The sequence below is a fragment of the Cuculus canorus genome, chromosome 3, assembly GCF_017976375.1.
Source record: "Cuculus canorus isolate bCucCan1 chromosome 3, bCucCan1.pri, whole genome shotgun sequence".
Lineage (NCBI taxonomy): Eukaryota > Metazoa > Chordata > Aves > Cuculiformes > Cuculidae > Cuculus > Cuculus canorus.
In genome coordinates, this window is record NC_071403.1 from 79,777,429 (window position 1) to 79,790,916 (window position 13,488).

At 43.8% G+C, this 13,488-nt stretch overlaps 2 protein-coding genes across 8 annotated transcripts in view; one reads left to right on the forward strand and one right to left on the reverse strand.

Moving 5' to 3' along the window:
- PUS10 (pseudouridine synthase 10) overlaps positions 1 to 3,034 on the reverse strand; it is a 34,992-nt gene extending 31,958 nt beyond the window's left edge. The window contains exons 1-2 of one of the 7 annotated variants that reach the window (XM_054063519.1): positions 2,794 to 3,034; positions 1,577 to 1,756 (exon numbers count right to left, since the gene is read on the reverse strand). Coding sequence is in view for 1 of the 7 variants with exons in the window: in XM_054063520.1 (XP_053919495.1) it covers positions 1,695 to 1,756; positions 2,606 to 2,631 (88 nt within the window). In the remaining 6 variants the exon portion in view is untranslated. Of the gene's footprint in view, positions 1 to 1,576; positions 2,337 to 2,605 lie in introns of those variants that run through there. The other 6 variants (XM_054063520.1, XM_054063523.1, XM_054063526.1 and 3 more) reach the window with 6 other exon arrangements.
- A 109-nt stretch (positions 3,035 to 3,143) lies between these two features.
- Positions 3,144 to 12,096, forward strand: PEX13 (peroxisomal biogenesis factor 13). Its single transcript, XM_054063530.1, has 4 exons — positions 3,144 to 3,289; positions 6,644 to 7,350; positions 7,787 to 7,912; positions 8,458 to 12,096. The coding sequence occupies exons 1-4, from the start codon at positions 3,219 to 3,221 to the stop codon at positions 8,751 to 8,753; spliced, it is 1,200 nt and encodes a 399-aa protein (XP_053919505.1). The 5' UTR covers positions 3,144 to 3,218; the 3' UTR covers positions 8,754 to 12,096.
- Positions 12,097 to 13,488: the final 1,392 nt, after the last annotated feature.

A 13,488-nucleotide genomic window follows, 5' to 3' on the forward strand; every position in this document is an offset into this window, starting at 1 on the left:
ATTCAACAATAAAAAGACTCATTTAACTATACTATATTTACAATCACTGGATTTTTTTTTTTTTTTTTGTCCTCTACAGAAAGTTTAGGATACTTCTTTGTCTTAAACCAAATGCACAACAGAACTGGATGACAAACCCAAAAAGACCACTGATTCTGGGAAAAGCTGCTCTACTTTCAAGAAAAACCTGAAGTCAAGAGTTCTGACAAAATTATGCTGAGCTTTTGCCCCAAGTGTTATCTTTGATTAAGTGCATGATGTGACACGTTATTCTTTACTGAAAGGAGAAAGCAGGTAGAGCTTAGATATATAAAGCCAAACGTAATACGGAAATTCCTTCTAAAATTGTAGCAACTAAAGAACCCATCTGTTAAATTCACAGGGGAAAAAAAAAAACCAAAACAAACAGCAAAAACCACAGATGCCATCTCCTTTTGTCACACAAAGTCCTAAAGGCAAAGGACTTTTCTATCCACTAGCCCCTTCAGTTTTCTGAAATTTCTTTCCCCTCTCAAATATCAGACGGCCTTTTTTGTGACAGATCTCATAACGCTTTTTTTTGTAAAAGATTCTGGCTAAAAGAGAGATTCCCAGTGAGGTGCTCATGCTTACTGGATATCTAGGAAAGTATAGAAGGCATATAAGAATAATCACAGCTGTTCAGACCAAAGATTCAATTAGTCTACTGTCACCCAAAGTGAGAATAAACAGATGCCACAGGAAAACATATGTGTGCAGGCCATACACCACTTGCAAGCCCTCTCTGCCTCCAGTTAATTTTGGTTCGGGGGATTTCTTTGACCTGGCATCGTTTGCTTGTTGTTAAACCTTAACAGATCTTTCCCCCAATCCTTCTTTAGGGTCTCTTTGAAAATCTTTTCCTTTTACATCCTTTGGCAAGGAATTCCACACTGCCTACTTTCAGATGAACCATCTGATTTTGGTTTGGGCTTAGGTCCTGCAAACAGCATTTGACATCCCTCAGCTTTTGTACTGAGAGAGATGGTGTAGAGGTAGGATATATCAGCATTTTCCATGCCAGCCACAGTCCGTTACACCTCTTGCATCCTGTCCTACTCACGAGTACCTTGCACAGAAATATCTCAGCCACAGACAACCTTCATAGCATGGGAAAAGTTATTCATAGCATCATAGAATGGTTTGGGTCAGAAGGGACCTTTAAGATGATCTCCTTTCAACACCCTGCCATGGGGAGGGACACCTTCCACTGGAACAGGCTGCTCAAAGCCTCATTTAACCTGGCCTTGAACACCTCCAGGGACGGGGCATCCACGACTTCTCTGGACAACCTGTGCCAGTGCCTCACCACCCTCACAGGAAAAAAATTTCTGCCTAAGGTCTAACCTAAATCTCCCCTCTCTCAGCTTAAAACCATTGCCCCTCGTCCTGTCCCTGCACTCACTGATAAAGAGCTCCTCCTCAGCTTTCCTGTAGGCCCCTTTAAGTACTGGAAGGCTACCATAAGGTTTCCCCAGAGCCTTCTCTTCTCTAGGCTGAACAAGCCCAACTCTCTCAGCCTGTCCTTGCATTGGAGGTGCTCCAGCCCCCTGATCACCTCCACAGCCCTCCTCTGGGCTTACTCTAGCAGATCCACATCCTTCCTGTAATGAGGACTCCTGAACTGAACACAGTACTCCAGGTGAGTCTCGAGCAAAGTAGAGAGTCAGAATCACCTCCCTCGACCTGCTGGTCACAATTCTTTTGATGCCGTCCAGGATACGGTTGGCTTTCGGGCCTGCAAGAGCACATCATTAGCTCCTGTTGAGTTTCTCATCCACCAACACCCCAAGTCCTTGTCCTCAGGGCTGCCCTCAATCCATTAGAATTGAGAAAAAAGTACCTTACTCCTCTCTCCCAAGTGTACCAGACTGCCAGGCACATACAAAGAAGGGATTTTAAGAGATAACAGCATACGTGGCAAACTACCTACTCATCCATCAGCCTTCTGTTCAAATCAGAAGTCAGATCTATACTATTAATACAACTACTTTAATTTCTCATGGATTTGGATTCTTTACAGTAAACTTTAAAAAACAAAGACTAGCTAGAAAACTTCAAACTTGCTTTTAAAAAGATAAATAAACAAACTTTTTTTTTTTTTTTTGTAACTGTTAGCTCGATTCAGCTTCACGAGAGTTAAACACCAACCACCACGGTAATGGAAAGAAACCCACTGAGCGGCTCCCAAGGCCTCCGCGCTGCCAGAGGCAGGATGAACGCCAGGAGGGCGGGCACCGCTCCCCACGGAGCCGTTTCTTCCAGCATCCTCCGCCTTTCCCGACAGGGCAGAAGGGCGAGGCACAAGCCCCACTGCTTCCCCCGCCGCACCGGGGAGAGGAGGGAGCCCCATGGCCCTCGCTCTGAGCAGCCTCGCACCGGCAGCACCGGGGAGCGCCTCAGCGGAGAAATGGGGGGAAAGAGGAGCGCTCCAGCGGGGAGAGCTGAAGCCGGGAGCCGCTGGCCGGGCAAAATCTTAATGGTTTGGGCTGGAAGAGACCATGAAGCCCGCCCCGTCCAACCCCCCTGCAGCGAGCAGAGACATCTTCAATTCGATGTGGTTGCTCAGAGCCCCATCCAACCTGACCTAGAATGTTTCCAGGGATGGGACATCCACCCCCTCTCTGAGCAGTCTCTTCCAGTGTTTCACCGCCCTCAGCGAAAAGAATTTCTTCCCGATGCCTAGTCCAAATCTCTCCTCTTTTAGTTTATAAACCGTCACCCCCTGTCCTACGGCTACAGGCCCTGCTAAAAAGCTTTCCTCGTCTTTCTTACAAGCCCCTTTAAGTGCTGAAGGCCGCAATAAGGTCCCCTCGGGGTCTCCTCTCCTCCAGGCTGTAAGACCCCGACTCTCTCCACCGGGGAGGTCCTCCAGCCCCCCGATCGCTTTTACGGCCTCCGCCCCATCAGTCCCGCGTCCTTCCCGTGTCGAGGGCTCCCGGGCCGGCCGCGCTGTGCCCGGCGCGCTCTCCCCGGGGCGGAGCAGAGCAAAGCACCAGCCCCGCTCCCGCGGCCATCGCGGGGCCGCGCCCCCTAGCCGCGCGGCCGAGCCAGACCCGCGCAGCGGAGAGGCAGAGCGCATCGATGAGCTGCCGGGGTCTCGGCCGAGAGCCGGCCGGGGAATGGCTCGGCGCTCGCGCGCGGCGCCTGCCGGGGAGTGGAGGGGCACGCGGGCCGGCGCGGCGCGCGGGCGGGAGGAGATGGCGTCGCAGCCGCCGCCTCCCAAGCCCTGGGAGAACCGGCGGCTGCCGGGCACCGCAGCCGCCTTCAAGTGAGTCTGGCCGTGCCCTGCCTGGGGTGGGGATGGCGTTCTCCTTCCCTCCGGGACGCCGAGCCTCGGCTGCGCCGCTCTAGTGCGGGATCAAAGGTCGGGCCTGGCCCGCGGCGCCCTCGGCAGCCGCTGCCCCCGCCCGGCCCTGCTGAGGGGCCGTGGGCCAGGCGAGGGGGGCCGGGTGCAGCCTCGAGAGGCTCTCGAACAGTACCGAGTCTTGAGTGGATTCCCTTCCTCAGCGGAGAGAGGGAGGGAGAGAGAGGAGGAAGAAGCTTCTGAAAAGTACTGGGTCCCGGGTGGATTCCCCTCCTCAGTGGAGAGAGGGAGAGAAGGAAGGAGAGGCTGTCAAACAGTACTGGGGCCTGAGTGCATTCTCCTCTTTTGTAGGGAGAGAGGTAGAGGAGGGAGAGGCTCTAAAAAAGTACCGGGTCCTGAGCGGAAGAAAGGAGAGGCTCCCGAAAACTACTGGGTCTCGAGTGGATTCTCCTCCTCAGTGGGGAGAGGGATGAAGTGGAGAAGAGAGAAAGAGAGAGAAAAGGAGGGAGACGCTTCCGAAAAAGTACTGGGTCCTGAGTGTATTGTTCTCCTCTATAGGGAAAGAGAGGGAAGGGTTCCTGAAAAGTACCGGCTCCTGAGTGGATTCCCCTCCTCAGTTGGGAGAGAGAAAGAAGGAAGGAGAGGCTCCCAAAAACTACTGGATCCCGAGTGGATTCTCCTCCTCAGTGCAGAGAGGGATGAGCTGAGGGAGAGAGAAAAGGAGAGAGAGAGAAAAGGAGGGAGAGGCTCGAAAAAAGTACTGGTTTCTGAGTGCATTCCCCTCCTCAGTGGAGAGAGAGGAAGAGGAGGAAGGAGAGGCTCCCAAAAAGTACCAGGTTGTGAGTGGATTCCCCTCATCAGTGGGGAGAGAGAGGGAAGGAAGGAGGGAAAGGCTCCTGGAAAGTACTGGGTCCTGGGTGGATTCCCCTCCTCAGCAGGGAGAGAGAGGAGGGAAAGGCTTCGGAAAAGTAGTGGATCCCAGGTGGATTCCCCTCCTCAGTGTGGAGAGGGAGGGAGAGGCTCCCAAAATGTACTGGCCTCAAACCCTACCTGTGTCTGTGAAAAGCTGCATGTTTTGTGTGGTGAATGTATAGCTTTACATGTTGCCAGAGTGGACAAAGTATGGGTGTCCATTCTTGGGATTATATAGCTGTGTGAGCGTGCATTCCTCTGTAGGGGTGGAGAAGCTGTGTGTTGTATTCTCAGGAACCAGAAAAGATGCATGTGTTTGTTTTGGGTGTGTTCGCATGGGAATCTGAGTACTGGGTGTAGTTTTGGGTGCCAAAGTATAAAAAGGATGTAAAGCTACTGGAGAGTGACAAGAAGAGGTCGCAAAGTTGGTAAAGGGTTTGGAGGAGAAGCCGTACGAGGAGAGGCTGAAGTCACTAGGTCCCTTCAGCCTGGAGAAGAGGAGACTTGCTGCAGTCTACTGCTTCCTCACAAGGGAAGGAGTAGCAGGCACTGATTCTCCCTGGTGACCAATAATAGGACCTGAGGGAATGCCAGGAACATGCACCAGGGGAGGTTTAGGTTGGATATTAGGAAAAGATCTTCACTCAGAGGGTGGTGGAGCACTGGAATGGGCCCCGCCCGGGAAGCAGTAATGGCACCAAGCCTGACGATATTCCAGAAGGATTTGGACAGTGCACCCAGTTACATGGTGTGAATTTGGCATTGTCCTATGCAGAGACAGGAGTGGCACTCGGTGATCCTTGTGGGTCCCTTCCAACTCAGAACGTTCTATGATTCTGTAATTTTCCAGAAAATACAACCTGCTCACAGAGGAGGATATTATACAGAAAGTGTAAACTCTTTCCTTTTTATCAGACATGAAGGAAAGCTTGGCAGTTGAAGATCAGTCTTTTTTTTTCCATTTAGTACTAGCGATTGCAATTACAGTGAGCTGAAACTGGGCAAAAGTTTAGTCCAAGACTAAACATTCAACAGAAGCCTTGCTGATTCACAGCAAGCTGAAGCTTGCTGAGCAAGAAACTTGATATTAGTTCTTTCTAGTGGAGTTATCTAGCTCATTTTAAATTGCTTGAAGCAGCTATAAAGTGAAGTGTCCTAAGTTTACTATTAGGGAGAGTAGTGTAGTGTAACTTATTAAGTTACAGTACCTCTTTTTTCTGTGATAATAACTTTTTTTTTGCTTCTATTTTTAATTGCTAAAAGAGTTAAAGTCTGTGATGGAAAAAACAAATTATTTAAAGTTATAAGTATTTTTCTTTGCTGCGGAAACCTCTAAGTTATGATAGAAGTTATTCCCTACTTTATGCGGAAATAGTATAGCAAACATGCTTCACATTGAAAGCAATGCAGAAAGAAGCAGCTCCTAGCAACTCAAATTTGATTTTTCTTCTGTTTTTATGTTATTAATTTAATGGATTGCAGAAGTGTGAGGTCATGGGATGGAGCAGTAAGCATGGGAAATGACCAAAATCTTTGATGTTTAGGATGATAATATGTGATTAGCTTTTAAATGAAACAGCAAAAGTTGAACAGCTGCTTGGCAGAATTCAAATACCAGTCTAGTACTTGCAGAATCTTATTACAAAGAGCATAGATGAAATTACTTAAACTTACAGGCATACAAAGGAGTAAAAGTTTACCAAATTGAAAACGAATAACTGACTCATAATACCTGTTTCTGCCAACAATTAACAGTAATAGATTCAATCCCTTGAAATGCTATGTAAAGGTAATTAGTTTGGGTAGAGCAGTAAGTTGGGGGACCCAAAGCCCTTGCATAAGTTGTTGCATAATTACTTTGATTCTCAGTTAGGTCACAGCATCTTGTTCTCTAAGAGTGGATTCAAAGTAGCTCTCAGACTTTGTTCCCACTGTACCACTGGCTCATTGTATAGAAGAGTTCAGAACCAGTATTGGAAACAAATCTTTCAAAGTGCAAAGTCCATAAGTATTCTTGGTGGTACATATGAGAGGTGCTTGTGTGCAGAAAGATTACCTAGGTGTTATGGCATGAGATTTGGTGGATCTACATGTAACACTTCATGCTTTTATAGTAAATAATAAATAGACAAAGTTTTTCCATGTGTACCTTTCAGATATGCAATGGTTCCATCTTTACACTAAATATCTCATCACATTTCTTTCCCCTGAAAGACCTGTATTTCCTGTCTGGAATTTTTACTTCCCACAAATATTGTGCAATGTACTGAGCATTCAGCTACCAAGTTCCCTTTCCTGGCACTACTGTAACATACTGTCTTTTTTATGTAGTTAGCCAAAAGGTCTAGGGAAATTAAAATATCAACTTATTTTGAGTGCTGATCTTGCTTATCTGAATTTGTTTAGGTCTGCTGACTTGGGTGACAACCTGCTGACCAGACCTGGACAACCCACAGTTGCACGAATACCTCCGCCTATTTTGCCAAGACCATCACAGCAAACAGGAAGCAGTAGCCTGAGTACTTTCAGGCCAGCGTATAGCAGTTCTTTTTCTCCAGGCTATGGTTCATATGGAACCTCTTTTTATGGAAGCTATAGTCCTTACAGTTACGGATATGGTGCTTATGGTGGTTTGGGTTATAACCGCTTCCGTATTGATGATATTCCTCCCAGCAGGTTTGTTCAGCAGGCTGAAGAGAGCAGCAGAGGTGCATTTCAGTCCATTGAAAGTATTGTGCATGCATTTGCCTCAGTTAGCATGATGATGGATGCTACCTTTTCAGCTGTGTACAACAGTTTCAGAGCTGTGTTGGATGTAGCCAATCACTTCTCCCGCCTCAAAGTACATTTCACAAAGGTGTTTTCAGCTTTTGCTTTAGTGAGAACTATAAGATATCTCTACCAACGTCTGCAACAATTACTAGGCCTGCGACAGAGCTCTGAGAATGAAGATTTGTGGGCTGAAAGTGAGGGAACAGTGGCTCGCGCTGGCCTTGAAGACAAGATGGCTAACTCTGCAAAATCATGGCCCATTTTCTTGTTCTTTGCTGTTATAATGGGAGGTCCCTATCTGATTTGGAAACTACTTTCCACATACAGTGACGAAGAAGCAGGTAAAGATGCTCTGCAGCATAAGTGAACTGCAGCATTTTGTTATCACATGTATAGTGATTAACCTTACAGTACAGTAACAGGAGGTAATAGATACTGGGGTACAATACTGAATTAGGCATTTGATACAACTAACAGCTTGTTTAAGTAGCCTGTTGTTGAGGTAGGATGCAGTTTCATGGTAAGCTTTATGTGATTCCAAATTCATAGTGCCTTTCTATTTCCGTTCCCTTTCTATTAGATATGGCAGTTGGGGTGGGGCTGAGGGAAGTATCAGTTGGATTAATTCATCAAGTCATGCATTGTTTGATACTCCTGTCAGTTTTCTGTTGGAAAAGTTTTAGTAAGGAAGTTAAAGTGTTTTCTTGGTTTTCCTTTTAAAAGCCCAGCACTTAGTAACTCAAAGCAAGTAATCATTTAATTTGATTTTGGCAACAGTATCTAGTAACTGGGCAAGTGGAGAAGATGATCATGTAGTTGGAAGAGCAGAATATGATTTCAGTGCTCTCTCAGAAGAAGAAATTTCTTTCCGTGCTGGTGACATCCTAAAATTAGCACCCAAAGGTAAACTTTTAATTTTGTATTTATTTTCTAATCACATGTGAAATAATTCTTATTGTTAGAGTCTGCAAATGAAAACAAAAAAAAGCCAAACCACCTTATTTGACCAAACTCCTCATCCACACTGATTTTTTTTTTCCCCGCCATAGGTTGCTTGCATAGTAATAAAACTTCTTGAGTACTTTTGTTCAATTTCCCTGAGATATGGGAGATACAGGCCAAACTTACTCAGGCATTGCTTTGTGGTTACCATTGTGGTTATCTTTCCTTCATATATACTGCACAACTGTAAAGATCCCTAGGCATTTGCAGTATGGTGGTGTCATCAATTTCAGAACAACTTGCACATCGTGGTACTTTTCAGCTCCCCTCATCGGTGTAAATCCTCATCATTTCTCTTATGAAGTAATTTGTGTTTGCCTTTTATCAGAATTATTTTCTCTGTGTGATGAGCTGTTGTGTCATCTGCCTTCTGGTGTATTTATGCCTTAATTGCGATATATTTCAAATCGTTTTGTAACTTACTGCATTTGCATTTTCTTTTTCAGAACAGCAACCCAAAATCCGTGGTTGGCTTTTGGCTAGTTATGATGGCCAAACGAAAGGACTTGTGCCAGCTAATTACATCAAAATCCTGGGCAAAAGAAGAGGTAGGAAAACTGTGGACCTGGAAAGGATTACAAAGCAACAGCCAGCCTTTACCAGCACATCTGTCAGAGGATCCACTGCCGCTGTGACTTTAGAGGAGCAGGAAGCTGCTTTTGATTCTGTTTTTGCTGGAAGTAACAAAGTTCCGCTTGCATCTGACTCCACTGTGGTTAGTGGAGAGAAACAGGAACTCTAACATGCTTTTGTCAACAAAGTAACTGAACTGCGCTTTATTGATAAAACTTAGGGTTTGTTGAAAGTCTGTATTGTGGAACACTGACGAGTCTGTATCAGTTACTGCTGCTACTGACTAATGAAGGATGGAGAAACAATTGCTCAAATTTCTACTATTTATTTTTGACTTACTTATTTTTGGCTGTACATTAGTGATGCTACCCAACCACCTGGCAGCAGCTCTGAAATCTGGAGAGGAGAAGAATTGAGGCATTTATGACAAAGCAGTCAAAAAAAAAAAAAAAATGGGAACTGCCAGCCTATTCTCATTAAGAGACAAACTGCTGGTGGAATCTGGAGATTACATCCAGCCTTCATTGGAATGTCAGCTCGACAAGAGGCCTCTTCAATAGATGTGCAGAGGGAAGACAGATTGCTGTAAGATGTCCTACAAAACTGGGTGTGGAGGACCATAAAATAGTAATAATTAATTGTTTCCCCCTGAAAGGAAGGAGAATTGCAAGAGATAGAGGTGACACAATCAGATCATTACAAGTTCTAAGTTGCTTGTTTTTCGTAAGAAGGACTTCTGTCATAGAGGCCTTAGCCCTTATGAAAAAGGGCTTGTGAGAAAGAGGAAATACAGTTGCAAAGAAAGAGCAGTGAGGCATCAGCAGTAGTTCTCACCTGTTCTCTTCTGTTTATTAACATAACACTAGAATAAAGGGTGATCTGCAGTCTGGCACTTTCCAGCACACTTATTGTTATTCTCTCCTGTGGTAAACAAGATTTTGCATCATTCCTAGCCATTTTTGTGTTGTATCCTGTTAACTGCCTCTCAGTAATCTATCAGCTTCCATCTGCCTCGCAACTTATTGCGCAACCAAAAAACCAATTTATTGGTTTTATATGAATGTAAAAATGTCTATCCTGATTTAGGTGTAGTAGGAAAGCATTGGGTTGAGGTGAGTTTAATGTAACTCAAGAGACCCAGAAAAAGTAACATTTCTTGCTTAATTGTCTCAGTTATGGAAGGTCTTGGAGTTAGCTCTTGATACTGCCTTTCAAGGTGATGAGTTTTGCATCTGCCCATAAAATTTGAGAGCTCTGGTTTCTCAAAAGCCATAAAAATGTTAAGACTGTTCAAAGTATTTAGTATTTTCTTCCTATTGGTGTTTGAGAGTTCTGTATTGAAATACTGTTTTGATTTTTTTAAATGAAGCAGAGATAATTAAAAGTAATTTTCCTTGTATACATGTATAACATGTTGAGCTTCTGAAGGTTAGAGCAATGGATAAAATAACTAAAGCTTGTCTTAATCATCAAAATAGCTTTTCTTTTTTTATTTTAAATGTACTCAAAAGTATTAGTGAAAGTAGGGCATGTGCCTTTGCCTAATTGATCCAGTGGTTTCAGTTTGACTGATATCTTCACCCATTATGTGTTGGCAAAGCTTCAGTATTTATACTTTAATTACGTTTGCTGGCCTTGAGTTCTTATAGAATTCTCTTCACTGCAATAGAACTCTGTCAAGAAAAATTGATGTGAGCACAGTTTTATTGAGGTAGAGTGGCTGAAAAGATGGATATTATGCGGAATCTTGGGTTTTGAAGTAATCTCTGAATGCCAGTTAATAATTAGAGCAAGAATTTAAGTGCTTATGCTCGGGTATTGGAAAAAATATTGTTACTACATTGTTAGATCTTCAAGTGCAGAGAAAAAGGAAAGAGTAGTTGAAGGGCAAATGAGAGACTTGAAACTAGGTTTACTGGGTTTAAAACAGAACACATTCCTGAGACACTTCCCAGTGTACCAGGGCATTGAACAAAATTATTTATATTTGGAAATTACGTATGTTGTTGAAATTAAAATAGCAAACAATCTGAAATATAAAATATATAAAGGAAAAAAAGGTGGGGGGAAGGAGGAATCAAGTGTACAGTTCTGCTTACAGTGTATATTCATGGAGGGAATTAATTTACTGTTGTTAGATTTAATTATTGGCCTGTCAGCCTCTCTTGCGTCAGTGAAAGATTTGATCTTTTAAATAAATGAATAAATAAGCCCCAAAGTTTTTGTAGTGTATCCATTCAAGTAGACTTCTGTTTTCCTGCTCAGAACTAGCATCAGGACAAAACATGAGTCCTACAATTTCATTGTCCATGTTTCTGCCTACACATCAGGTTACAGAAAAAACATCTGACTGACTGCTGATTGAGAAAAGGAGGCTGGCTGACAGGCTGCTCAAGACTTGCCCAACTTTAGAAAGGTGAGAAGACTAAAAGGAGCAGGTGTGGCTGCAACAGGATTTATGTATAAGAGGAGATTAGAAAAGAGATTCTATTGAAATATTGCCAAACTTCTCTATTGGACACTGGACCTTTATGTTATTCTTTGGAAATACTTATATACCTGTAGCAGACCTAGAAGTCTAACAGTCCTATAATACTTGCTTATTTAAGGCTTTAGTTTAATCTTTCTTTTAATTTAATTTGATACTTGTAGTATGCCAACTGTTTCATGCTTGAATACTCTCTGAACCAATGACAGGTGCCAGTTTTGACTGTTTCTCTGGGTGCTAGCAGTACGTGAACATGCGCACATCCAGATTCTGAACAATAAATTAAAAATACCCTCTTTGTCAAGTAGAACTTAATAAAATTGTCTGCTACATTTGCACAGGTTCTGTGGAACTAGCTGTGCATCTCAGCTAGTGAGATCATTTTGACTTTTTGGCAATCTTTGTGACATTTACTAGTCAGGTAAATGAAAAGAAAACGCAGTTTCTTACAAATCTGATCTGTTTGCAATAAAAGTTTTCCAGAAGAGGTACAAACTCAGAAACCAACACAGTGATTTTCTTGGCACACCACTGCAGAAGTACTCTTGTCCACGACAGTTGCAGAACCGCACTTCTATTTTACAAAACAGATAAAATGAAAGTGTATGTTTTTAAGTGGCTTCTTCCAGGTTTTTTTTTTATCCATGCAGGTGTGGCTGTGTGTTGGGATTAGTGAACATCTTAGGTCTGTAATGGCGGGTAGTAATTCTGTATGTCCACAGGTGGGGATGAACTTCCCTCACTTCTCCCTTGGCCCCTACATTTTGTCTTGAGACTGGTTCTTCTGCAGGTGGATGTGAAGGAAGTTTGGGATGATAAATCTGGCTCCTGGATTCTGTGGGCATAGGGAACACAGCCTTTAAGCAGCTGGATAATCTCTCCTTGAAATTAACAGGTATAACCAGTTTAACTGGTAACAGAGGGATAACGTCAATGTGAGGCACCTCTGGATCCCTCTTGTCGAAAGTTTTCAATGCCACTTTGAGATACCAAAGTTCCCCAAATTTCATAGTAGCTGCAAAACTATAAGACTTGAGCAAATGGCTTGGATTATTTATGCTGTCAAAGGATATCTTTACGGGTGTTGGGGTTTAGAAATCAAAAGGATTTAAATGCAAAAAGCTAGTTCTACCTATGAATTATTGGTAACTGGAAAAACAGTCTCCAGATTGCCAAATGAGTAAAAATTGAGTCAATAATAAGAAATAAAAAGAAAGGGATTCAACTTCTGCCTAACAGCACAGGTTAATTAAGGAGCTGTACAGCCTCCGCTTATTCGGTGGATTGCTGTGAGGTGGATGAAATCAGGAATGTTTTCTGCTTTAACTGAAATCCAAACAGAGCTTTTGTACTGATTTGAAGAATTCAGGTTTTGTATATTTTTCTAGATCGTTGCAATTCTTTTCCTGAACTTCTCTGTGTTTTTTTGGATTCTCTGTACTCATTGCATGACTGCAGAGTTCAGGGGTGGTTTTTGGAAGAAAACAACTAATGTCCATGTGGCCGTGATTATCTCAGTGATTCCTGCTAAAACATCACATGAGACAGCAGGATTTAGCCAGAGGCAGAAAGCAGAATGAGATTGGGGAGGATGGTTACACATTGCACACAGGAAAAATGGATTTGGGCTGATCCTTAGCAGGCATGGATGGCTTCCTACGGGAAGTAATTTTAAAATGGTTGGGAAGATGCAATAGGAAACATGATAGTGAATAAACCAGCAGTGGATGAAGTAGCAGGACTAGGACCATCTGACCATTTGCAGAGTAACTGGATTGAGAAGACCCTTGGAACAGCTTCCGGTGGCTGGGCTGTCCCATGTAAGTAGTAATGGGAAACTTAGAGCTGCTTTTACGGTGTGTTATTTATTCAAGTGTATTATTTATTATTTAGATCAGCTGAAAACCTGGGAAAAGCTTAAGTTAAGGCTCCTTATTGTTGGTCAGCATCTTTTTGTGGGTACAATCCAGCCTTTATGAGAACATTCCAACACAAATTCTTGCTTAACTGATTTGCAGTGCTTCTGTCATGAGACCGATTCGTTTCCGACACATTATTGTGACAGGTGATGAGAGCTTCCAGGTGCTGGGACTGCACAGGTTTTTCTGTCACATCACCATTCCCGCGTGTGGGAGTGTAATCATAGGATCATAAAATAGTTTGGGATGTAAGGGACCTTAAAGATCACCTAGTTCCAAACCCCCTGCCATGGGCAGGGATACATCCCACTGGATGCTGCTCAACGCCCAGCCACCCTGGCCTGGAACACCTGCAGGGATGGGGCAGCCACAGCTTCCCTGGGCAACCTGTGCCAGTGCCTCACCACTCTCATAGGGAAGAAATTCCTCCTTATGTCTAGTCTAAATCTGCCCCTCTCCAGTTTATACCCACTGCCCGTCATCCTATCACCACAACC

What these genes read in the sequence shown, in the direction of transcription:
- PEX13 (XM_054063530.1), top strand. Translation starts at nt 3,219, where the DNA reads ATGGCGTCGCAGCCGCCGCCTCCCAAGCCCTGGGAGAACCGGCGGCTG. An exon ending in ATACAGTGACGAAGAAGCAG is followed by an intron (nt 7,351 to 7,786) that starts GTAAAGATGCTC and finishes TTTTGGCAACAG; the next exon opens with TATCTAGTAACTGGGCAAGT. An exon ending in CCTAAAATTAGCACCCAAAG is followed by an intron (nt 7,913 to 8,457) that starts GTAAACTTTTAA and finishes TTTCTTTTTCAG; the next exon opens with AACAGCAACCCAAAATCCGT.